The sequence below is a fragment of the Diabrotica undecimpunctata genome, chromosome 1, assembly GCF_040954645.1.
Source record: "Diabrotica undecimpunctata isolate CICGRU chromosome 1, icDiaUnde3, whole genome shotgun sequence".
Lineage (NCBI taxonomy): Eukaryota > Metazoa > Arthropoda > Insecta > Coleoptera > Chrysomelidae > Diabrotica > Diabrotica undecimpunctata.
In genome coordinates, this window is record NC_092803.1 from 102,029,530 (window position 1) to 102,054,273 (window position 24,744).

The following is a 24,744-nucleotide window of genomic DNA, read 5'->3' on the forward strand; positions in this document are numbered from 1 at the left end:
AGCACCTGGCAATGACAAAATCACATATTCAAAGATAAAGTACCTACCAGTCAAAGCACAAAAAAATTTTACTTAACATACAATGATACACTAAAAGGCAAGACCATCCCTTAAAGCTGAAAAACACAAATCATACTACCATTTCTCGAACTGACAAGAAATTCGGAACTAGTAGACATCTTCAGAGCAATAGCTCTTTCATCATGTATGGGTACAGTAATGAAACAGATTATAAAAAATAGACTAAAGTGGATAGTGGAACAAAAAAAAAACAATTAATTTATTTTAATCAGGATTTAGAAAAGGAATGGGAATTTTAGAATAATATTGCAATTCTTAGAACCTACATTCAAGTCGCCCTATCAGAGAACAGAGATGTACTTGGAGTTTTCGTAGACATAAAGGCTGCTTATGACCATGTCACCATTATAAAAAAAATGTTTGAGTTAACCTTACAATTGAACGAGTGGACTGCAATTCCCTAGCTACTCGTGGGAACAATATGAAAAATAATATGGAAACCAATATTCCCGAACAACCCGTAGTAGAAAGCCCTGAAGGCACTACTATACAGATAGCGAAGCCGACCAAAAGGAAGGCGGTCAGAGTCACCTCCCTAGAGGAGGTGGATCCAATGACAGACGAGGAGGTTATTAAGGCCAGGCTGGCCGGGGCCTCCAAGAAGAAAGTAAGGGATCTGGTGGGAAAAGGCCAGGATTACATTGAAGCCAAGCGCTCGGTGATCAAGGCCAACCTCACCAAGGTGCTTGGACGACAAAAGGGCAATCCCCCTAAGTCCAAAGAGAAGGCGGAGCAAAAGCTGGGAATGGCTACGCAAAAGTCTACAAAGAAGCGACAAAGGTCGGACCACAGTACGCCGCCAGCGGAAGCCAAAAAGAGGCCGAGGAAGTCAGAAATGACTTTTACACAAGCCCTTTGCTCGGCAAAGGTGGCTGTAGTATGTGATGGCTTCCCTGGAGTCAGGATGGAACCCACAAAGCTTAAGGCAGTGTAAACATCCATCTTGGAGGCTCTGGAGAGAACGCCAGAAGAAGGGCCGCAAATCAGGCTGCTAAAGAGCACGTTCAAGCCCGGTTAGCTGGTAATGACGTGCGCGGATAGTGCAAGCGCACAATGGCTCAGGGACACTACTCCCACTCTGAAGCCTTGGGAAGGTGCAAGCCTCCAGGCTAAGGACGAGAGTGAAGTCGAGAGGCCGTGTTCTTGCACTGTCTACATCCCAGACGAGGACGGAAAGAGGTTAGAGGCGGAAAGTGTGCTGACTCGATTAAGGGTCAGCAACCGACAGCTCAACACCCTTATATGGACCGTTTTGGGCAAAACACCTGCAGAAAAAGGGCAGGTATGGGTCCTCTCAATGGACAAAGAGTCCTTTGAGGAACTCAACAAACTTCAAATGTGTCCTTACTTTGGCATCGGAAGAATTAAATTCCGTGTCAAGGATGATGGGTACATTAAGAAGGTTGCAGAGGCCGGACCATCGGGGTTGCAAGGCGTAACTGCCGCAACCTCGGCAGTCAAGGCTAAGCAAAAAAGAAAAGAAGTAAAACCTTCAGAGGGGCAAAGCTCTAAAGCAGCGCCAAAGAAGGTTAACACTTCGACCAAACACAAGGCTCGACCTAAGGATGATAAGTCGAGGGAAGGAGCTAAAGAAGGAATAATCCCGAAAGAAGTCCATACCGACTTGCAGGGGAGTGGTACAAACCCGCCCAGAAGGCTAGAAGCCACTGAGCGGGTAGCCGCTCCCATGGAAGGGGTAGAGGACACGGGAAAACCCGAAAGTTAGCCTTCAGTTTAGAGGTTTGAAGTGTAATTACTCATGACAAGACTACTTTTTGCACTGTACGATAGCTCTAAAATGTGCTTCTCCGCGTGTTCTATACCATAGAATAGAAATCTGAAATTTGAAAAAAATTGACATGTCTGGTTTTTTCCCTGTAGTCTTCAAATGATAACATACAAAATGTACATTCTGCGTTCAATTATCATAGCTTGGAGCCTGAGCAAGCTAAACAAACAGTACTTTCGGTTTGAAAAACAATATATTCCAGAGGGTTAACTCCTCGCACTTCTTTTACTAGTAAAAAGTCGTCAGTGTTTGTAAAACGCAAATTGAGTGACAATCAGATCTGTCAATGGCGCGAAATTCAAATAAAAGACTACAATATATGTATATATATGTATATATATACATGATAAGTCGAGGGAAGGAGCTAAAGAAGGAATAATCCCGAAAGAAGTCCATACCGACTTGAAGGGGAGTGGTACAAACCCGCTTAGAAGGCTAGAAGCCACTGAGCGGGTAGCCGCTCCCATGGAAGGGGTAGAGGACACGGGAAAACCCGAAAGTTAGCCTTCAGTTTAGAGGAAGGCAGAGTAAAGGTCCTGCAGGTCAACCTTCATCATGCTAAAGCTGCGTCGGCGGTTTTGTGCAGAAGGTTTGACATGAAAGGCCTGGACTTGGCCCTACTGCAGGAACCATGGCTCCACGGAGGGAAGATTGCAGGCTTGAAGCCGCAACAAGGTAAGTTACTATACGATGCGAAAGGAGAGACACCTCGAGCATGCATTGTATATGGTAACGAAGTAAACTGTACACTGATTCCGGATCTTTGCTCCAGAGACTTTGTTACAGGTATTTTAACCGCTTCCACCAAGGAAGGTAGTAAAAGATGGTTGGTCTGTTCTGCCTACTTCGCTGGAGAGAAGGTCTTCCGCCCAGGCATAGTAGAGGACGTTATAACCTACAGCCGAAGGGAGAACCTTCATCTAATACTGGGATGTGATGCCAATGCCCACCATCTGGCATGGGGGAGTACGAACATCAACAGTCGAGGTGAGTCTTTACTACAGTTCATCTTAAGCATGGGTTTAGAAATAGCCAATATAGGAAATAAACCTACCTTCGTTACGGCCACGCGCAAAGAAGTCTTAGATGTAACACTTTGCAGTGAAAAAACGTACGATACTATAAAGAATTGGCATGTGTCAGAGGAACCTTCATGTTCCGACCATAGGCACATTCGATTTGATTTAATTACTTCGACTCGAATGGTGGCAAGGTTTAGGAACCCGAGAGAGACGGATTGGGAAGGCTATAGAGGCTCACTCGAGAAGTCTCTTGAGGGAGGAATCGGCACCATAAAAGATACGGAAGATCTCGAACTGACAGTCGAAACGGTGAGGGGAGCTGTTCTGGCCGCTTACCAGGAGAATTGTCCAGAGAGAGAAAAGAAAGGAAAGAAAAACACACCCTGGTGGAATGAATACTTACAAAAGCTTAGGGCAGATGTAAGAAGGCTATTCAATAAAGCCAAATTCCACCAGGACTGGGCCATTTATAGAAAAAAACTGACGCAATATAATAAGGAGATCCGAAAAGCCAAAAGAGACTCGTGGCGAAAGTTCTGCGAGGAAGTCGAACAGGCTCCCGCATGTTCCAGAATCCACAAGGTCCTGGCTAAGGATGGTATTGCGAATCAGGTCGGCCTCTTGAAGAAAGAGGACGAAACGTATGTAGAAACCCTGGAGGAAAGCTTAATAAATCCTTCGGTAGAGGTAGCTCATCCCAGAAGGCCTACTAAGGCGGACTGGAAATTAGCTACCGACATCACGAGACCGGAAAAAGTCAGGTGGGCCATCAATAAATTCCAGCCATACAAATCACCTGGAATGGACGGGATTTATCCAGCCTTGCTACAGAAGGGACAGGATGTGATCATCCCGCATCTAACAAAGATCTTCAAAGCTAGTTTGGCATGGAGATATATTCCAACCGCATGGCGAAGGGTGAAAGTCACATATATCCCCAAGGTTGGTAGGGTAATGGACCAGACCCCCAAGTCATACAGACCAATAAGTCTATCCTCTTTCCTAGCAAAAACGCTGGAAAGATTGATAGACAGGTATATTAGGGACGACGTGCTGATGGAGAATCCACTTAGCGATCGCCAATATGCATACCAGCCAGGAAAGTCAACTGACTTGGTGCTGGATGATCTTAACAGACTGCTCTCAAAGTCGCTAGATGACAAGGAGATAGCGGTGGCGACGTTTCTGGACGTGGAGGGAGCGTTTAATAACGTCTCCTTCGAGTCTGTAACGGACGCGCTTAAAAGAAGAGGAGTTCCTGCCTTCATATGCGAGTGGACAAAGGCGACCTTAATAAACAGGATCATTGTGTCCTCGTTAGGTGAAGCCACTATTGAAGCGAAGGCAGGAAGCGGTTGCCCACAAGGAGGAGTTTTATCCCCATTACTGTGGGCTACGCTTATGGACGACCTACTTAATACACTGTCCAGGGAGGGTTTTTACTGTCTGGGTTATGCGGACGATTTGGTAATTGTAGTCCGAGGACGCTTTACCAAAATAATTTCGGAGAGACTTCAAGTCGTTCTGAGGATGGTGGACAGCTGGTGTGAGGAAGAAGGCCTGAAGGTTAACCCTAAAAAAACATTCGACCAGAGGCTGACATGGAATGCACACATTCAGAAAGTCACACAGAAGGCCACTATGGCCCTGAACACATGTAGACGAATGTGTATTAAGAATTGGGGGTTAAATCCTAAAATGAACCTCTGGTTATACACAAGGGTTATAAGGCCCATGATAACTTATGGTTCAGTGGCGTGGTGGAACAAAACGCAACAGTCCGGGGCGATTCGATTGCTCAGTAGCACACAAAGGCTTGCATGCTTGAGTGTTACAGGAGCCATGAGAACAGCCCCAACGGACGCGCTAGAAGTTCTGCTAAACCTACCACATCTGCATATATACATACAGAGTGAAGCCAGATCAACAGTTCATCGGTTGATCCAAGGCCAAGCTCCAATAAGTATGATGCAGGGAGCTGATAACTTAAGGCTATACCAGGACATAAAGGCAGACCCCGTTCTAGGAATGCCTGTAGACCGAATGGTTACGAGGTATAGTTTTAACAAAAATTTTCAAATTACAATAGCAAAAAGAGAGGACTGGGAAACTGGTCCGCCGCTAACAGCAAACTCAATATGGTATACGCTCCAAAACGGATACAGGTACAGGGGCTGGAATATATGGCATAAAACCAAGGACGGAAGTCCGGGTATGTCTAGGAACATACGCGACCGTATTTCAAGCCGAATTAGCTGCTATACACAGGTGCGCTATGGAACTAATTGGCCGAAATGTAGATAACGACTCCATCGTTATCTATTCGGATAGTCAAGCGGCTCTAAAGGCTCTCAGTTCGGTACAGGTCGATTCATGGCTGGTATGGAACTGTTTGGATGTCCTCTCTCAGGTGGGAAGTCAAAACAGGTTGACACTTGCCTGGGTGCCGGGACATAAGGGTCATCGTGGCAACGAGAAGGCCGATGAATTGGCCCGAAAAGGCGCATCTACGCCACTGGTTGGTCCGGAACCCTTCTTTGGAATCGCAAATACGATAAAAAGGGCAGCCATACACAAATGGGTGCAACAGAAGTCTCTTGAGTGGTGGAACAACTCACCAGGACAGAGGCAGGCCAAACAGTTCATCAAAGGACATTCGGCTAAATTTACAGCAGACTTACTTTCGCACAGACGCAGGACTGTCAGAATGATAGTGGGTCTGCTCACTGGGCACTGTAGACTCAATAGACACTTGAGTCTCATAGGCCTGACAGAAGAGGACACCTGTCGTTTCTGTCTGGAAGAAAAGGAAACCGCTCTACACGTTCTGTGCCATTGCGAAGGTCTCGCACGAATGCGGTTTCTAGAACTCGGAGAGGAAAAACCGGAAGCACCAGGCTACATGAAAAGGCCACTACCAAGGCTGTTGAGTCTCATTAAGAGGACCAAGCTAGATGAAGTGCTTTAAAATAAGGGGGAAACACAATAGATCTGCAAAGGTCGCAGTGTATCAGGCTCTATTGGCCGCCCCATTTTCTACATTCTACATTCTACAATTGAACTAATTAATATCATATTCCAATCTTCTTCATAATAGAAAAATATATATTAAAGACATTGAAGAAAACCTTGTAGGACCAGGCTACAGAACAAAAAGGTTACATTAGTGATCACCTCTTAATCCCTTCCTTTTCAACTTCTACATCAACTCAATTTATGACATAATTCCAAATGAATGTGTTCTACTATCATATGCAGATGATCTAGTTTTATTGAGTAAACATTATAACCCTACTCAAGGAACAACACCTACAAATTTAGTCCTAGCTGACATACACAACTGGCTGAATACACACAACTTCTCAATTTCGATAAACAAATTTGGATAAGCAAAAACGAGTAGCATAGATACATAAGTATCCAGATATTCATATAATCAGATTATCCCATACAAACAATTTAAATTGGAACCCATATATTGACAACATTAAAAGTAAAGCCAGTAAAGGAATTAATGTAATGAGATCCTTCTGTAGAGTTTAGTGTGGTGGAGACCCTACAACATTGCTTATAGCCTATTATGGACTGGTAAGATCTAAGTAAACCCTACAAAAACTAGACACCATATAATATCAAGCACTGAGGCTAATTCTAGAATGCATGAAGTCGACCCCCCACTATAGCCGTGTTAGCAGAAATGGGAGATATGACTCCAGAATTTAGAAGGAGATGGCTAGCAAAAAAATCCATATCAAAAATTTATATCTAGCAAAAGCATCCACTGTAGGAGTAAACAAATGAAGTAAACCAGGCATGTAATCACAACTTTGGTTTCTGGAGACAGAAAGAGCGTCCATACTTAGTAGAAACATTAGATTATCTAAAACAATATAAAAAATTGTCCACAAAACAGATGTGATAGCTAAACATCAATAAAACAGGTATCAATCAAAATACAATATTTAAAATAGTAACTGAGAAGTTATCTAGAAAATATATTTTTGTTTACACTGATGCATCAAAATTCGAAATTAATTAGGAAATACAAACTGTTTATGGAGTGTATATCCCTGACATAGGTTTTTCATTTTCATCCAAGCTGACGTCAATAAATATAAGTACAGCAGAAATAGTAGCAATTAACCCATCAAAGCCTGAATTAATTTTTTTGTTAAACTGGTGGTTTTTTACCAAGTTTAGTTTAGGAAAAATACAAATAAGCAGAAAAACCTATTAAATTTTATTTGTTTATCGAATATATGACATTACAAACTGTGACTATATGTTAACACTAGGTCAAAATACTATAAAAATATTATAAGATTTGCTCTTTATGAAATATGACAAAGCATTCAATGCAGACTCCAATATCGCGTTTCTCACACTGCGTACGTCCTACTGAGCAGCACCCTTCTCGTTCTCCTGCACACCGCCTTCGTTTTTTATTAGGAACAAGTATAATGAGATGGTTAATACCATCTTATCATCGTACCTAATGCTGTCAAAGATTCTATTACAAGATAGACTATATCTACTTGTTGTTGGTCTACCAGGTCTAATAGGAAGGTTTCTGAATTTGGTAAGGTAAGTAGTAGCGATTTCACATCGAAAATTTAAATTAGTTGTTGGTCTTCCTGAACACTTATAAAGTGTCCACGAATTTTGCACAGCAGCATCAATTAACCGTGTAAGTATAATAGACCAATACCATTTCTTACTACGAATACTTATACGGTATCTTGTTAAATCCTCATCAATTATATCAGTGCCTCCCATAAACTTGTTATACATTCCATCAATATGTGGGCGAGAAACTTGGACAATTGATTTTTCAGAATGTAAATAACGTTTTACTTGTTAAATAGGATGCACACCATATGAAGTTGATGCCATTGTTACGACGGCGTTATCCATCTATGTTGTCAACATAATACCATCTTCCTTGTCAATTTTTGAAACCAAATAACCTCAAGTTTGCTTGGACATAGTTTTTTATCGACAAGTGGAACATCTTGTGGAATTCTGTTCTCTCTTATTGTTCATGTGACACCATACCCTTTTTCTTTTAAATACACCATTAAATTGAATCCAGTAAAAAGTTTATCTACATAGATTTGGTAAGGCAGCTTTTGTTGTGGCAAAGTGTTTAACATCGAGACAAGGTAAGCGAATCTTTCGAATTTGTACTTTTCCCTTAATAGATCTCAAAATTTACAAGGTAACTAGTTTCGGAGTTAAGGCATCATACTTTATAACCGAATCTTATCGGTTTTCCCCTAATGAATTGTTTACAATTATGGCGACCATAATATTTCACCATCGACTCATCATAATTCATATTTTCAGTTGGTTGATATAATATTTGAGAAAAGAATTTTGTAATTTTTTTATTACTGGTCTCAATTTCCACATTTTATCATTCAAATCCATTTGCGTATTATCAGCACAACGCATTATTTGGATAAACCTGTCGTGACACATTACATCCTTCACCATTGTATTGGAAATGTCTGCTCCAGTGTCCCAATAAAACATATTCCAGGAAGACTGTTGTATCCAGACATAATCAAAATACCCAAAAAACATTTAAGCTCGTCCAAGGTAATCTTCGGATCACGACAATTCACAAAAAGAGCGTATTTTCTGGTTTCGTCTAAAATATGGCCTAACATTTCGTTATCGAAAAACAACTCAAATAAATTTATAGGGCTCATATTTTTAAATTGTGAGTAGCCTGCTTTGGGAAAGTCGGATGTTTTTACAAAATCTCCATCGATCCAAGTTCTTTTAGTATACTTTTTCCCTTTCGTGATTTCAAAAAACTAGTAGTAGGTTCTGAATCAAGTGATGACATACGTGGTGTTTGCTCGTCTTTCATCTCATTAAAAATGCTTCTTATGGTGCACCATCAAAATAACCCAGATTGGATTCTGCTAATAATTGTCTTTGGGACAGGTTATCTACAAATCCACCATTATCCTCGTCAGCCGAATCTTCATCAGTCAAAACATTTAGATTAGGTGGACATATATATATATATATATATATATATATATATATATATATATATATATATATATATATATATATATATATATATATATATATATATTGATTTATAGTATCAGCAATCGGTCAGGAAATAAAACTCTATTTGTTCAGTCTCAATATTTGAAAAATATATATATATATATATATATATAGATCTAGCGGTTAATGTGAGCTCCGTACTAAAACGGTATTATACGAACTCTAGGAGAATATACACCGAGTATATTATTATCTAAGTAGCGCTTTATGTAGACTCCGACCAACGCATAGGATCAAGTAGGCTCCGTAATACGTTAAAACATTTATGGGATCCGTATACACCTATTCGGGTACAAAACTTAGCTCCTGCAATGTTGCCAATAATTTTATTAGTCGTAGATTTTCAAATTTTACAGCAGGTATATTGTGGGACTTGAAATTTATATTAATATTCATCAATTTAGGCATCGAAGAATTTCATAGATACTTGGCTAATGTAGTTAAAATTTTTATAATATAAATTGTTAAACGACATATAACCTTATATTACTTTTATGTTTAATAGGCAAGGTAGTAATTTATATTACTTGCTTTAATTATTTTTAAACTTAAGTAAGCGTCTATTATAAACTTGGAAAGTTTTCATTTTTATTCATTAGTATTTTCTTTTAATGCATCGCACTGAAACATTTATCATATAAATGTACGTATATCGAGTGGAGTTTTCGTGTAACAGTTTAAGAAAGTAGTAATACTCTAATATTTGTTACCACATAAAATTATAGAAAACTCTGTACAGCAGGGAGATCTTAGTAACTTTTCGATTGCTACAGTTTATGACGTGCAATATTTGTTTCATATATTAATAAAATTTAAATTACAATAATTTATAAATCACTTTATACATTGGTCACCGTTAATAGAGGTCATCGTGAGTGCAAAAAGTAACAACGAGTACGAAAGATATCAGGCATCAGGGGTGGTATTTGTAAATCTAAATACCGCTTACGACACCTTAAATTAAAGGGAATTTCTATAAAAACTATATGACATCCCGTTAGATAATAAACTCCCTCATTTTAATATATTAAAACTGCTGTATATAGAGATTCGCGGATATCGGGTAGGAACTCCTTTTTGAACAGTCCTATCAGGGAAAGTGAATCAATCCCTGCCTTCCGCAGATTCCATGTGTTTCCTGGCCCGGGAAACTAGTACCTGTTAAGGGTCCCTTCTCCAGGGTTATGGATGAAGACCACACCGGCATCCAGGGCGGAGAAGAAGTCTTCACAACGTTCTGGAGGGCGGAGGTGGCAGCCCAATGGTTTTAGGGTTTATATAAAATCGAACCTGGAAAGCGGTAGCTGGTCTTTCAGTATTTGTATTAAGCGGAAGTCATGTAGGCCAGAACGGTCAATACATAACAGTACCCGGTGCGGTGGTAACCACTTAAACAGCATGTACACAGCGGTTTAGAAATCCAAGGGAATGACTACTACACTATTTTTCCCAGGTTTATCAATATAGCTGAGGAAAAAAGCTGTAGAATAGGCACATGGAATGTACGGAGTTTATATGAACCCGGAAAAACACAGAATGCCATAAATGAGATGAGAAGACTGCAAATATCAATTCTGGGTATTAGTGAAATGAGATGGCCCCGATCTGGTCAATGCCATGTGGATGATCATGAAGTGTATTATACAGGAGAAGACAGTAATTATCATCGTAATGGTGTAGGATTCATAGTCTCAAAGGAGGTTAGCAAATGTGACAGGGCGATATGCCAGGTATCTGAACGGGTCATAATGATTCAGTTGAACGCGAAACCCAGAAATATAAATTTAATACAAGTGTATGCACCGACAGCGGAAAGTGAACTGGAAGAACTTGAAAAGTTCTACGCCGATGTAAAGACTGTCACTGACCAACTCAAGACTAGATATCTTACTATTATGATGGGTGACCTTAATGCTAAGATAGTAAAAGGCAGACAAAGTAACATTATTGGATGTTATGGACTGGGCGATAGAAATGAAAGAGGAGATTATTTCTCAGATTTTTGCAAAGAACATCATCATCATCATCAATCAGCCCTGAGTTGTCCATTGTTGAACATAGGCCTCCTCTAGACTTTTCCATCTGCTTCTGTTCTGCACCTCTGCTATCCAATTGGTCACGATTCTTTTGAGGTCGTCGGTCCACCGCGTTGGGGGTCTTCCTCGGCTTCGCTTGTCAGTCCGTGGTCTCCACTCAAGCAATTTTTTTGTCCAACTGTCGTCTTTCATTCTTGCAACATGTCCTGCCCATCTCCATTTTTGCCTTGTAATATGTTCGATAATGTCTACCACTCCAGTTCGTCTACGAACTTCCTCGTTTCTTTTTCTATTTCTTAAGCTTATTCCAAGCATTGATCTCTCCATCTTTCGTTGTGTCCTTCTCAATTTTTCGGCTGATGTTTTTGTGAGAGTTAAGGTTTTTGCTCTGATCGGTATATTTGTTTTAAATACGTCTCTCATTTTTCCGAATGCAGCCCAACCCAGACTTATTCTTCTGAGTAGCTCGCATGTTTGGTTATCTCGCGTTAACCCTATTTCGTGACCCAAATACACATATTTTTCCACAAGTTCTATGGGCGACTTTTCGATTTCTATTAGCTCATTGGGGACGAGATTGGTCATCATTTTTGTTTTTCCATAGTTTATTTTTAAACTGACTTTCTGGGTTACTTGCTGTAGTTGTTGTAGCATAACTCTGGCTTCTCCTAAGTTGTCTGTTATAAGAACAACATCATCGCCATATCTAAGATGATTGAATATCTTTCCATCGATGCTAATACCCTTTGCTTCCCACTCTAGCCTTTTAAATGCGTACTCCATAACTGTTATAAATAGTTTTGGCGACAAGGTATCTCCCTGCCGTCCCCCTCTGCCAATTTTTATCTTCTCAGTCATGCAATGGAGGTTAACGGTTGTTGTCGCATTCTAATCTGTTTGTCAGTATTCGAGTAAAGAGCTTGTATAGGTGGTTAAGCAAACTAATTGGAATATAGTTTTTGAGATTTGATTTATCCCCTTTTTTGTGGAGGAGGATTGTAACCAAATTCTTCCATTTACTTGGAATGTTTTCACTATGCAGACATAGATTAAAAAGTGTTTGGATTCGAGACATCAAAAGTGGACCTTCTAGTTTAATTGTCTCAATGACTACACCATCTTCCCCCGGAGCTCTATTATTTTTCATATTTTTGAGGGCATGTTGAATTTCCTCTCGTGATATATCTGGTATATCCTCCGATCCTACATTATGTACCTTTTGTATTGGTTGTTCGATGAGCTCTGAAATAACTTGATTTTTATATAATGTTTCATAGAAACTTTCCACTATATGTAATATGCTTGGTCTATCTGAGATAATATTTCCATTTTTGTCTTTAAGTTGGAAGATTTCTTTTTTGCCATTTTCCATTTTTCTCCTCAATGCTTTCATGCTTTTGTTGTCTTCTATAGTTTTTATAATTTTCTTGTATTTTCTAATATTCCGTCTGATGGCTTTAGAGATTTCTTTATTGGTGCTGTTTATATCTTGTGAGTCAACATTTCCTTGACTTCTCAGCATTCTACGGTCTTCCATTTTTTGTTTCGTTTCTTTACTAATTTTTTGTTCTTTTCCATGTTTAGGGCCAGATTTTTCCTGAGCTTGTGTTAATGTATCCACTATTTCTTCGTTTAGGTTATTTACGTCTTCTCTTGTTGTATTGAGAAATCTCTAAATTGATTTAAGACTGTAACATCTTTGACTATATGTTTTTTGTCAGTGATGATGAAGTCGATCTCATTTTTTGTCTTACCATCGGGGCTCTTCCAAGTCCATCTTCTATGGATCTTCTTATAGAGCAAGCTATTCATTAAATATAGATTGTTTTCTAATAGAAAATTTAAGAGTATTTCGCCCCTTTCGTTTCTACCTGGTGTGCCAAAATTTCCGAGGGCATTTTCAGCTGGGTCAGTGCTTATTCCTATTTTGGCATTAAAGTCGCCACATATTACCGTAAAATGTTCTTGGTCTTCTGAAACAGCTGTGTACAAGTCATCATAGAACTGTTATATTTCTTTATCAGCATGACTCGATGTTGGTGCATAGACTTGAATGATCTTTATGGAGTAACGGGTGTTTAGTTGTAATTTTGCAAGTAACGGGTGTTTTTTTTAGAGGTATAGAACTTTAAAGTGGAATAAAACAAAGATTATTTTTTATATGAACAGGAAATTAACTTTATTTGAAAGATAATTTTTTGACATTATATTTTAAATATGATTTCTGGCATATGACCACCAAGACTGGCTCTGACGTAGTCTAATCTAAAGGTCCAATTTTCGACGACTTTTTCCACTATTTGTGGCCGTATATCGGCAATAATGCGGCGAATGTTGTCCTCCAGTTCGTCAATCGTTTCAGGCTTTTTGGCATAGACTAGCGACTTCACATAACCCCACAGAAAATAGTCTAACGGTGTTAAATCGCACGACCTTGGAGGCCAATTCACGGGTCCTAAACGCGAGATTATGCGGTTACCAAACGTTTCCCTCAATAAATCCATTGTGGCACGAGCTGTGTGACATGTTGCGCCGTCTTGCTGAAACCACAGCTCCTGCACATTATGGTTGTTCAATTCAGGAATAAAAAAGTCAGTAATCATGGCTCTATAGCGGTCACCATTGACTGTAACGTTCTGGCCAGCATTGTTTTTGAAGAAGTACGGACCAATGATTCCACCAGCCCACAAAGCACACCAAACAGTCAATTTTTCTGGATATAGTGGTTTCTCAACATACACTTGAGGATTATCTTCACTCCAAATACGGCAGTTTTGTTTGTTGACGTAGCCATTTAACCAAAAGTGAGCTTCGTCGCTAAACAAAATTCGCTTATGAAAGTCGGGATCAACGGCAATTTCGTTTTGGGCCCATTCACCGAATCTACGCCTTGCTAGGTGATCGTGTGGCTTCAATTCCTGCACGAGTTGAATTTTGTAAGCACGCAAACCAAAATCTTTTCGCAAAATCTTCCATAAAGTGGATGGACACATATCCAACTGCTGTGCACGATGGCGTATAGACTGATTCGGGTCTTCCTCTATACTACGCTCAACAGCAGCAACATCTTCTGTACGCACTGTACGACGTCTCTGTGGATGCGTATTATCATTAAGAGTGAACGTGGTGCGAAAACGTTCCACAGTTGATTGAATTAATTGCTCTGATGGGCGATTATGTATACCATAAAATGGACGTAGTGCGCGATACGTATTCCGAACAGAACTATGATTTTCAAAATAAATTTGCACAATTTGAAAGCGTTGTTCAGGCGTCAGTCTATTCATATTGAAATGTCAAACTAAAGTAAATAATAATCACCTGACAGCTGTCAAAATGGCCGCCCCTTAAAAACGTGTTGCCAACTTCTATTTCTATACCTCTAAAAAAGACACCCGTTATAACTCTTGTGGAAACTGCTTTTACTGATATGATATTCTCAGCTAGTTTTTTATTAATAAAGAGCCCAATACCTCCATTCCCATCGTTTTCTCCGACATGATAGAAAATGTGACCGGATTATGTGGTTAGGCTTTCTCATTTCCTTCTGACCTCAGCGACTCCAACAATGTCCCAATTGATTTTATTAAGTTCAGATTCCATTTCTATGAATTTTTCTTCTGATAGCAGGGTTCTTGCATTGAAAGTTGCAATTTTTAGAGATATATATCTGTTAGATGGTTTTCTAAAATATGTCAGAATTTTGTCCCCCCAGAATCCGTGGGACTGACTGAAAGTCTATCAGTGTAGGATTCTGAATTTTTCTTTCTACTCACCTGGGGTAAATCCGTTTTTGTATTTGTATCTGACATAATAAAGGGGTAATAGCAATTAAAACGTCACGCTTGCTTTGCGTGTTGACGAGTTTTTAGTTCAGCCGCCCATTATGGGTACAGACGCTGTTGACAACCGCCCAATATGGGTCAGACGCTATCGGTTTGATTTTATACCATCCCTAAAATCCAGGGATGCCACTTCCGCCATCCACGTCGTACCGAAGATCTTCTTCTCCGCCGTGCCTACCGTTGTGGTCTTCACCTGTATCCCTAGGTAGGGGTCCGTGTTATACCCCACAGAACTGGGTCCCGATCTGGACTTGACCATCTATTCACTCCGGCCTACTGAAATGATAGATGCCAATCCCCGCGACATGGACGCGCCAGATTGGAGTTACCCACGTAAGCGACAGAGAAGGTGGCTCTGTGCTCCGCAAAGAACATAACCTATGTATAAAGAACACCTTTTTGAAACTACATAAACGGAGATTATATACATGGAAATCTCCAGCAAACACTTCCCGTAATATCGTCAGAAATCAAATTGACTACATAACTATCAGTGAGCGTTACAGAAATGCAGTAAAGTCTGTAAAAACTCTTCCCGGTGCCGATGTTCCATCTGATCACAATCTGTTGTTAGCAGAAATAAAATTAAAACTTAAACGGATAAAGTAACAACGATCCTATAACAAACTGGATATGGATTTTATTAGGAACAATAGCCAGATGATTGCAAACAATTTAGAGAGCAATTTTGAGAATTATGAACAACAGGAATCCATCGAGGATCATTGGAACCAAATCAAAACGATTATAAGCAACTCAACTCCAAACTTAAAAGAGAGCAGTCAAAAAAAGCAACAGTGGATGAACGATGAGATTTTGAATTTGATCGAAAAACGACGCAATTTTAAGAACCAAAACGTAGAAATGTATCAAGTAATTAATAAAGAGATAAGGACTAAAATAAAATCTGCAAAACAAACATACTTCGAAAACAAATGTTTAGAAATTGAAGAATTACAGGGAAAACATGATTCATTTAAAATGTATAAAAAAATAAAAGAACTGACAGGTCAGAACAAAAAACAGGCAAATAATATCGTTGATAGAGACGGAAAATTGACTATCACTAATTCGCATAAAATAGACAGATGGAAAGAGTATATTGAGGAACTGTTTAGTAATGAAAGGTCCGAGCTTGAAACTAACGAAGTAGTTACAGGACCTGACATAACTATGGACGAAATTGAACAAGCAATACGATTAGCAAAGACCCGAAAAGCGACGGGACCAGATGAAATACCGAGTGAAATAATAAAGTGCTTCCAAAGTTCAGGTAAAATATCTCTCCTTCATCTGTTTAATAAAATTTATAAAACTGGCTATATACCAACGGATTGGCGGCTGTCGATTTTTGTGACGATACCTAAAAAAGCAAATGCAAAAAGATGTAGTGACTACCGAACCATCAGTTTGATGAGTCTCAAATTTCAAAAATTCAACTTTTATACCACTTAAAAGAACATAGTGAAGAATGACGGTACGCTGATCTATATCAGGTGTTGAATCAATAATTAGAGAGTAAAATTTCGCTTTCTGTAATTTGTTCACTCTTATGAGTTGCAAATATTTCAATACAATAGAAATAAATTCATCACATTGTAGGGATAAATAATTTATTATACCAATCTTGCAGTTAGATTGAACTCGATAAATATTCCAAAGCACGTATTTAATTACCATTATTTTCACACAAAATCATTTTTACCACGAAACGTTAAAGTGTAAGAAATAAATTTGATTGTCGCTACCATAGGTAAAAGTACTTCCCTTCAATATATTTTTTTCAAATATTATTTTTAAACACGTGCATAGTAAATAAGAATGGGAACAATATACCCTCGCTCAACAGTATTAATACAGCGTATTGGCACGTATGTAATATAATCCAGAATATATTACATACTAAAAAATACTTTGTCTAAGTAGCCATTGTCAAGATCAATAGCGCCGATATAGGTAGTTAAAATTTTGAACACTTATTTTAACTGTTTATTATCCATGTAAACGACTTGTGACTGAAATTACAAACTTATTTACTCTGCATAAAGAGACTCTTTATTACCTACAGTTATTAGTACACAAATCTGATTCGAAATATCGTCGAATAGTATATAAAAATTAAATTTTTTATAAAAAGTAAATGATAAGCCATTACTTAAGGGGTCAAAAGAAGGAGGTTTGACGAAGATTAAAGTACTAATGAGACCATTGTAATCGGACGTACACTAAGGAATGATTAACTAATTAATCGGCTAATTATTCAATCACCCGTTTAATATGATTTTGTCAAATCGAACCTTTTAGGATAACCTATTCTAATTATGTTTATAAAAATTGAGGGCATGGCATATCTAGAGATAAAGAAACTTTACTTCACTAAAACTCATAGGTAAGACATGTGTCTAACACAAATGTGACGTATTTCTAGTGCAGATAAAACCATGTGATAAATAGAAAAGTATTATCTTTGCCGGCAAAGAAGCAAAGAAAAACTCAAAGTGAGAGAGGAAAAAACCAGTCAGCTGAGAGAAGTTTTGGAGAAGCTTGGATCTACCATCTACATCTCTCTTTCTCAAATGGCGCTACAGCCCAAATCGGGCCTTGGTCTCCTCCAAACTATGTCTCTAACCTTGTCGGTCTCGCGCCGATCTTCTCCAGGTTCTCACGTCTAGCAAATTTTGCGCGTCCGCTGCCACTTCATCCTCCCATCTTTTCCGTGGCCTTCCTTTTGGTCTTGCGCCCTGCATTTTACTATCAAGGGCTCTTTTTGGCAATCTTTCTGTCTCCATTTTTACTAGATGACCAGCCCAGCGAAGTCTCTAAAGTTTAACGAATTCTGAGATCGGTGTCTCTTTGAACAGTTGGTAGAGTTCATGGGTATACCTGGATCTTCATATTCCGTTTTCGTTAATAGGTTCAAATATCTTCCTTAGGACTTTTCTTTCGAAGACTTCCAGTTTTCTTTTTGTCTCTTCTGTCATCACCCATGTTTCGCATCCATAACATACTATTGATCTGATAATAGTTTTGTATTTTCGATCTCCAGTGTGCGTTGTTGGAGCGAAACACATGATCGAGTGAGAAATAAGCTTTGTTTCCCTTTACTATTCTTCTTTGGATTTCTGGTTCTTCTGTTCCATCCGTGTTTAATGTAACTCCTAAATATATGAACCTTTCTACCGTTTCATTATCGTCCTCTAATTCAACTGTGCGTCTGTTTCCCCTAGCTCTTGCCTGTGTTAACTTTTTTATCTTTTAAATATTTATTTCTAGTCCGGTCTCTTTTGCCTTTGATTTTAATTGTGAATATATTTCTGCCGCCTCTTCTGTTCTGCGAGACATGATGCTGATATCATCGGCATAGGGCAATCTGTATTGATTTATTTGTTAGGAGATTACCTCTTCCAATAATCAGCTGTCTTATCACATATTCCAAGGTCAGGTTGAATAGTGTCGGTGCTAGCCCGTCTCCTTGCTTTAATCCTTGGGCTATCGTAAAATTTTCAGTGAGCTAATTTTGGACTCTGACAGTTGCTATTGACGAATCCTTTGTTGTTTTTACCAGTCGGATGTATTTTTGGGGGATATTAAAGCTCTGCAATATCTGATATAACTTGTTCCTATTAATTAACTAGTAGGCTTGTTTGAAATCTATGAATATGTTGTGGACGTCAATGTCGTATTCTCACGATTTGTTTAAGATTTGTTTCACTCTGTTCACTAATTCACTAATTTTCGCATTTCAGTTTATCCCCTTTTTTATAAATTGGGCATATAATCCCGGTTTTCCAATCATTAGGGATCTTTTCATCATTCCAAATCTTGTTCATGAGTACATGCATTTTTCCTACTAGGTGATCGCTACCTAATTTATATAGCTCAGGGGGGACGTTGTCAATACCTGGAGCCTTATTGTTCTTTTGTGCTCGTATTGCCTGTTTTACCTCTTCCATCGTTGGGGGTTCTATATTTTTGGTGTCTCCCTCATTGTGATGCATGTCAATATAATCTTCATTTTCTTGTGTCCCTAAAAGAGTTTGAAAATAGGTTTTCCAGACTGATTTTATTTCTTTTGGATCACTGGTTATTTGTCCTTCTTGATTTCTGCATAGATTTGTTCGGGGTCTATATCCTTCTCTTAAATTGCGTAGATATCTGTACGCCTGTCTTATATTGTTGCTTTGAACATTTTCTTCCATTTTCTGTATATTCCATTTTCGTATTTTCTTTTCTCTGTTCGGAATATTTCATCTGTCCTCCGTCTTGAATATTGGTAACTTGCCTTTCTTTCTCTGGTTCTTTTTTTCATATATTTCTTGTGTTCTTCATTTCTTTTCTGTATGGCCTTTTTACACTCGTCATTGAACCATTCCCTTTTTCTATTTTTCTTTTTCATGCCTATGATTTTTCTTGCTGCGTCAATAACTTTTGTTTTGATTTCTTCCCAATGTTCTTCGGTGCCTAGTGCTGTCAGTGTTTGTGTTATTTCTCTTTCATAGTTTTGTTTGGCACCTTGTTGTTTCAATTTTTGTATATCTAGCTGTTCGGGTTTTTAAATCTTGTATGCTTGTTGCGGCCCGTTTGTCTATCAAGACATGATCAATTTGGTTAGCGTTTGTTCCTCCAGGCATAATCCATGTCGCTATGTGTAAATAGGTGACGATAAAAGAAAAGCTTTCTATGATCAGTTAGGTGGTAGACTTAGAAATATTCCAACTAAGAAATGACTCATAATAGAAGGTAACTTCAACGCTAATAGAGGCTAATTAGACAGAGTAAATGAACATATAGATGGAGGATACGGCATTGGAACTAGAAATAACGCAGCAGATAATATACTGGAATTAGCAGTAGCACTAGGTATGGCCACTGTTAGTAAATGCTTTTAGAAGAGAGAAAGCCAACTTACCAACCAATAGAAATATTAGAAAATCAGTTTAAATTCATGCAAGGCAAATCAACAACGGATGCAATTTTTATCATAAGGCAAGTAATGGAAAATTAATGTTAGAACAGGTGAGGGTAAGACTGATAAATTTCATTTAAGAATAGTATTGCATCAGGGGTCAGTGCTAATCCCTTATCTCTTCTAATTAGTGTTGGAAAAATTAACGAAAACATGTCAAGGAGATATCCCATGGTGCCTGATGTATGCTAACGATGTGGTGTTAGTAAGAGATAAGGAGAGAGAATTCAATTAATGATTGAGACAATGAAGATGGGCGCTTGAGCAAAAAGGTACTAAGGAAGACAAAAACAGAGTATCTAAAGTGTGCATTTAAAAATTAACTTCAACTTTACTTTAAATCAAGTTGTAATGTTGACTGGTGAAATTATTGAAAAAAAAATCGTTTTAGGTAGGAATCTAGATTTGATGTTACAAAGCAATGGGGAAATAGATGGAGATATAGTAGACTCAAATAAGGATGGATAAAATGGAAAGAAGCAAGTGATGTCGTGTGTGATAGAAAGGTTCTTACGAAACTGAAAGGTAAATTCCATAATACGGATATAAAACCGTAATTGGACAGTTGAAAAAATAAGAACAATGAATGCATTTGAACGAAATGACAATGCTTAGATGGATGGGTAGCTTAAAAGGAAAATATTAAATTAAAAATTAAAATATTAGGAGAAGTCTAGGCGCAGCACCTCATCTATGCAAAAATGGGGAAGCATAGGTTACGATAATTAGGGCATGTTGATCGTCGACACGAGAGTCATGCAATACATAGGATTCTGGTTTTTCAGGTCCCAGAATGTAGTAGGAGAGAAAGACCGAAAAAGAGATGACGGGAAACGAATAGGAGAAATATGTGTATGAAAGAAATTCATCTTGATATGGCGAAAGATAGAAAGATATCCCTGTATATAAGGATAAGGCATAAAGGGATAAAGGCAAAGAGAATGGTGATGAAGAATCAGTAAATATGGTGATACTTGCATATATACATAATTTTTCAAAATAAATGAATCGCTTATTTTTATTAATTATTCGCTACTCGAGTTATTCAAAATATTATATAACAAATTGTTCATATTTGTTAAATCAGTAATGTTAAAACTGTTTGAGAAACACCTAGTTAAGAACCACCTTAAGTTAATGAAACCAATAATAAAAGAAAAGAGCTGATTCCAAACCGATAATTTTTATTCGAAGATAAAAAATATCCTATGATTAATTGAATATACAGAATTATCGATATAGGTAACTAAGTGAGAAACTTGTTGAGAAATACGTTTTAGAAAAAAAAAATTGTGCTAGTCTTTTTTGACATAGCTTAGGCCTTTGCTAAAGTATAGCATGGGAGTTTAACCTGCAAATAGTATACCTACATGGTCATAGTTGGAAATGACACTGTCATACTCACAGTATTTGACAACAGCAAAGTAGCAGCAAAAAAATTATAACTGTTATTAAATAAAATTCATATGTACTTAAAATTGGAAACCTAAACTAAATGAGTCCAAATTATTGAACGTCAAGTTTATACATCTGAAAATCTAAAACATTAATTTTACAAAAAACGATGTCTAAATACCTTATGCATCTTCCACAAAATACATGGGAACTTTACTTGAGACTTCTATGGTATATGTTAAAAAAAGGGAGGAACTAAGAAAAGTTATCAGAAAATGTATCCGCAACTCCTATAGTCATTAACTTGGTACTGATATCTCTGCTCCCCGATTTTAGCAAGCAGTCACCAAAGCATTAAAGCTGCTACATTCATGCTTCCTATTATCCAACGATTAGTCAGTCCAGGAATATATGCATTATTATGGTACTGATATTGCTGCTGCCCCTCATAATTAAGTAGAATATGCAAGGAAGTTTTTGGCAATTTAATAGGGTTTTTGTGTGTTACAATATAATTTCTTCGAGAAAGTAAAGAATATCTATCCGCTATCCTGATTTATTCCATAGATTAAATATTAGAATACTATACAATAATGCTATTACCAGCAAAAAAAAACGGTTTAATAGTAACGAGAAAACCAAATAAATGTTCATTAACAGACAAAAGAGACGATGTAAAATAGGGCATATAACGTAACAATAGACCCATATAATTTTGAAAAATTTGAGCGTTCTAGATATCGCAGATAACGTTGTCACATAAGAGACAAAAGGGAAAATTCAGGTAGCAAACTGATAGATATGTATAACCTCATAATACTTTTAAATCCAGAAGTGTAATACATACTACTAAAATCAGGATATATAAAACAATGTAAGTAAAACTCAGGTATTAATTACATCAGGATTGCTAGAAAGATTGCCCTCAGTCAGAAGTGTTTTACGACCGGGAACTAATGCTAAGGTCAAACAGGTATATAAAAATTGCACCGTCGTACAAGAAACGAGATCTCAACGATAAAGTTATTGTTTTGCACTTTGTATTGATTTGTGATCTGATTCATAATAGAATTATATATTTCTCTAAGAATTCTTCTTTCTGCGATGCTCAATCGGCTCTTATTTTATTTTTTCATTGTTCGTGTTTTACTTACATACGTAGATTATTATTTTTCTTACTGCGGGATGTATTTTTGGATTTAATTTTTTGCTTATAGTTAAAGTTATACTGGTCTATTGAAATATTATGTCCTATTCTGTTTCTAATGATAGTCTTCTTATGATAGCCATATATTTTTTTATTATCGTTGATTTGGAGGACCCTTTTTCCGATTTTTTCTATTGAATGTATTAATGTTTTTTTCTCACTAATAATTATACTTGCTACTATGTTAAAGTCATCGTCAAAAGTCCCTATAATATGAGGACCTTAATTATTAAACTGTGAGATTTTCTGTATTTGCTTTCCGGGCGATGCTCTTCAAAACGATGGTAAATACGATTGGAGACACGGCATCTTCATGTTTGAGGACACTGGACATTTGAAAGTAAGTTGGCAGTTAATTTCTTTAGGTATGCCTAGTTCTTCCATAGCATTTTAGTTACAATCTTATAAATATATCATATGTTTGTTTAAAATCTATAAATAACTAGCTTAATGTTTTTCTTATTCCCAACATTTTTAATTAAGTATATAATAGTGAATATTTGATCAACGGTTCATTGAATTTTTCTAATTGCACATTAATCTTTCCTAATTTTACATTTGTGGTTGCTGGATGTCAAAGAAGACACCATTTTCCATAGCGGGTGCTATGATTCCAATGGGGTAAAGTACAACCTACATATTTGTTGCCAAAATTACTTTGCTGCTGTCTCGAGTACCGTTTACTGGTATATGAATTTTGTTACGAATTTATCTTGTGTGCTGAACTCTATTAAATCTTTTACCGCGAATTGAAAAGCATGTTTTAACCTTTATTTGTAACATTTATCGTTATTTGTCTAATATGTATACAAAATCGTCCTAATATTTGCGTTATACATTGATATTTATGTGGCAATTAGCTGTAAAGTCATTAGTCTTTCTTGTCGTATCATATTTTCTTGGTTTTTTTTTTGTAGACAAGCGGTTTAGTTTGTGTAATATAATATCCCCAATTCGTTTTATAATATTTAGTTTTCAAAACAGCTGTTCGCTAATTCGTTCACCTTTTTTAAAGCACTTTGGGTTATGATTATTGGATTTTACTTTTTAAATAGAGTTTGGAATGGAATCTTCCTGTTTGAAATCAATGTACATTTGGAAATAAATCGACAGTTTTGCTTGAAGTCTTACTTTACTTGTAGATTATTCCTTGTTAAATTAATTAGTTTATTAGGTAAGCCTAGTTCTGCCATGGTATTTCATAGTTTTATTCTTATGATTATATCAGTGTTTGTTTAAAATTTATAAATAACTAGTTTAATTTTTTTTGTATTCCCAACATTTCTCATTAACTGTCTAATAGTGAATAATTGATCAACGATTTATTAAGTTTTTCTAATTCCACACTAATATTCACCTATTTTATAGTTCACCTATTTACTCAATCGTTTTAGGTGTATTAGAAAAACTACTGTACATTCTAATAATTAATAGATATATATATATATATAGCTTATATCGCTATAGTTTATGCAGTACATTTTATTACATATTCCTTTTGTGTATGGGTATGCTTTTCAGCAAGTTGGTACTTGCTCTTACTTCTAAATTGACGCATCAGCCGTTTAACTGCCTGTACTGAACTTTCTTCTTCATTTTGCAAATATATATAAAAATGATTAAAAACCACTCTGACATACCGCTGATTGAAATGTTGGATACCCTGGCCTATACTATTCAATCAACGAAAATACTAAGATCACACGGGGAGAATATTATGGGTTATTTCTGGTTTCGTCATAATTGACACTGAAATTACTAACAAGAGAGTGCTCTCACTTCCACATGTTGAAATTGATATATAGTACCAACAGATGCCATATTATACCATGAGTACTAATAAAATAAAAACTATCAAATTAATGTCAATTTCATTTAATCAAACGTACTAACCTTAGACATGGTCATTTAAGGAAACACACCTCAAAAATATTGACAATAAATTAAAAATATCTTAAGGGTTATCAAAACCAGAGTACCAGAGTACCAGAGCAGCAAAGCTCACAGCATGAGAATATTGCCTCGTACTTTTATATAGCAATTAGTTCTCACAATTTTATAGTTTTTCGAAAAATAAACTCCGATTCGAAGATTAAAACGTCAAACAAAATGTAAAAACTTATTCATATTTTAAGATATAAAATCTTCAATTTAGATATTGAACATTCTTAATAAATGTATAATCTAATATTTAAGCCTGTTTATCTTTTACAGACTTGGAAAACACTGAACAGGCAAATATTTATTCTTTAATGTACTAGGTTCTAAAAAAAGTGTACTCAAAACGAATAAATATTATCTACCAAGTGTTTT

General features: G+C 37.1%; 1 protein-coding gene across 1 annotated transcript; it reads left to right on the top strand.

The window, feature by feature from the left end:
- The first annotated feature begins 2,466 nt into the window (after nt 1-2,466).
- LOC140434102 (uncharacterized) lies at nt 2,467-23,862 on the top strand. Its single transcript, XM_072522138.1, has 2 exons — nt 2,467-3,533; nt 23,826-23,862. The coding sequence occupies exons 1-2, from the start codon at nt 2,467-2,469 to the stop codon at nt 23,860-23,862; spliced, it is 1,104 nt and encodes a 367-aa protein (XP_072378239.1).
- Nucleotides 23,863-24,744: the final 882 nt, after the last annotated feature.

What these genes read in the sequence shown, in the direction of transcription:
- LOC140434102 (XM_072522138.1), top strand. Translation starts at nt 2,467, where the DNA reads ATGAAAGGCCTGGACTTGGCCCTACTGCAGGAACCATGGCTCCACGGA. An exon ending in TTGAAGAAAGAGGACGAAAC is followed by an intron (nt 3,534 to 23,825) that starts GTATGTAGAAAC and finishes CAATCGTTTTAG; the next exon opens with GTGTATTAGAAAAACTACTG.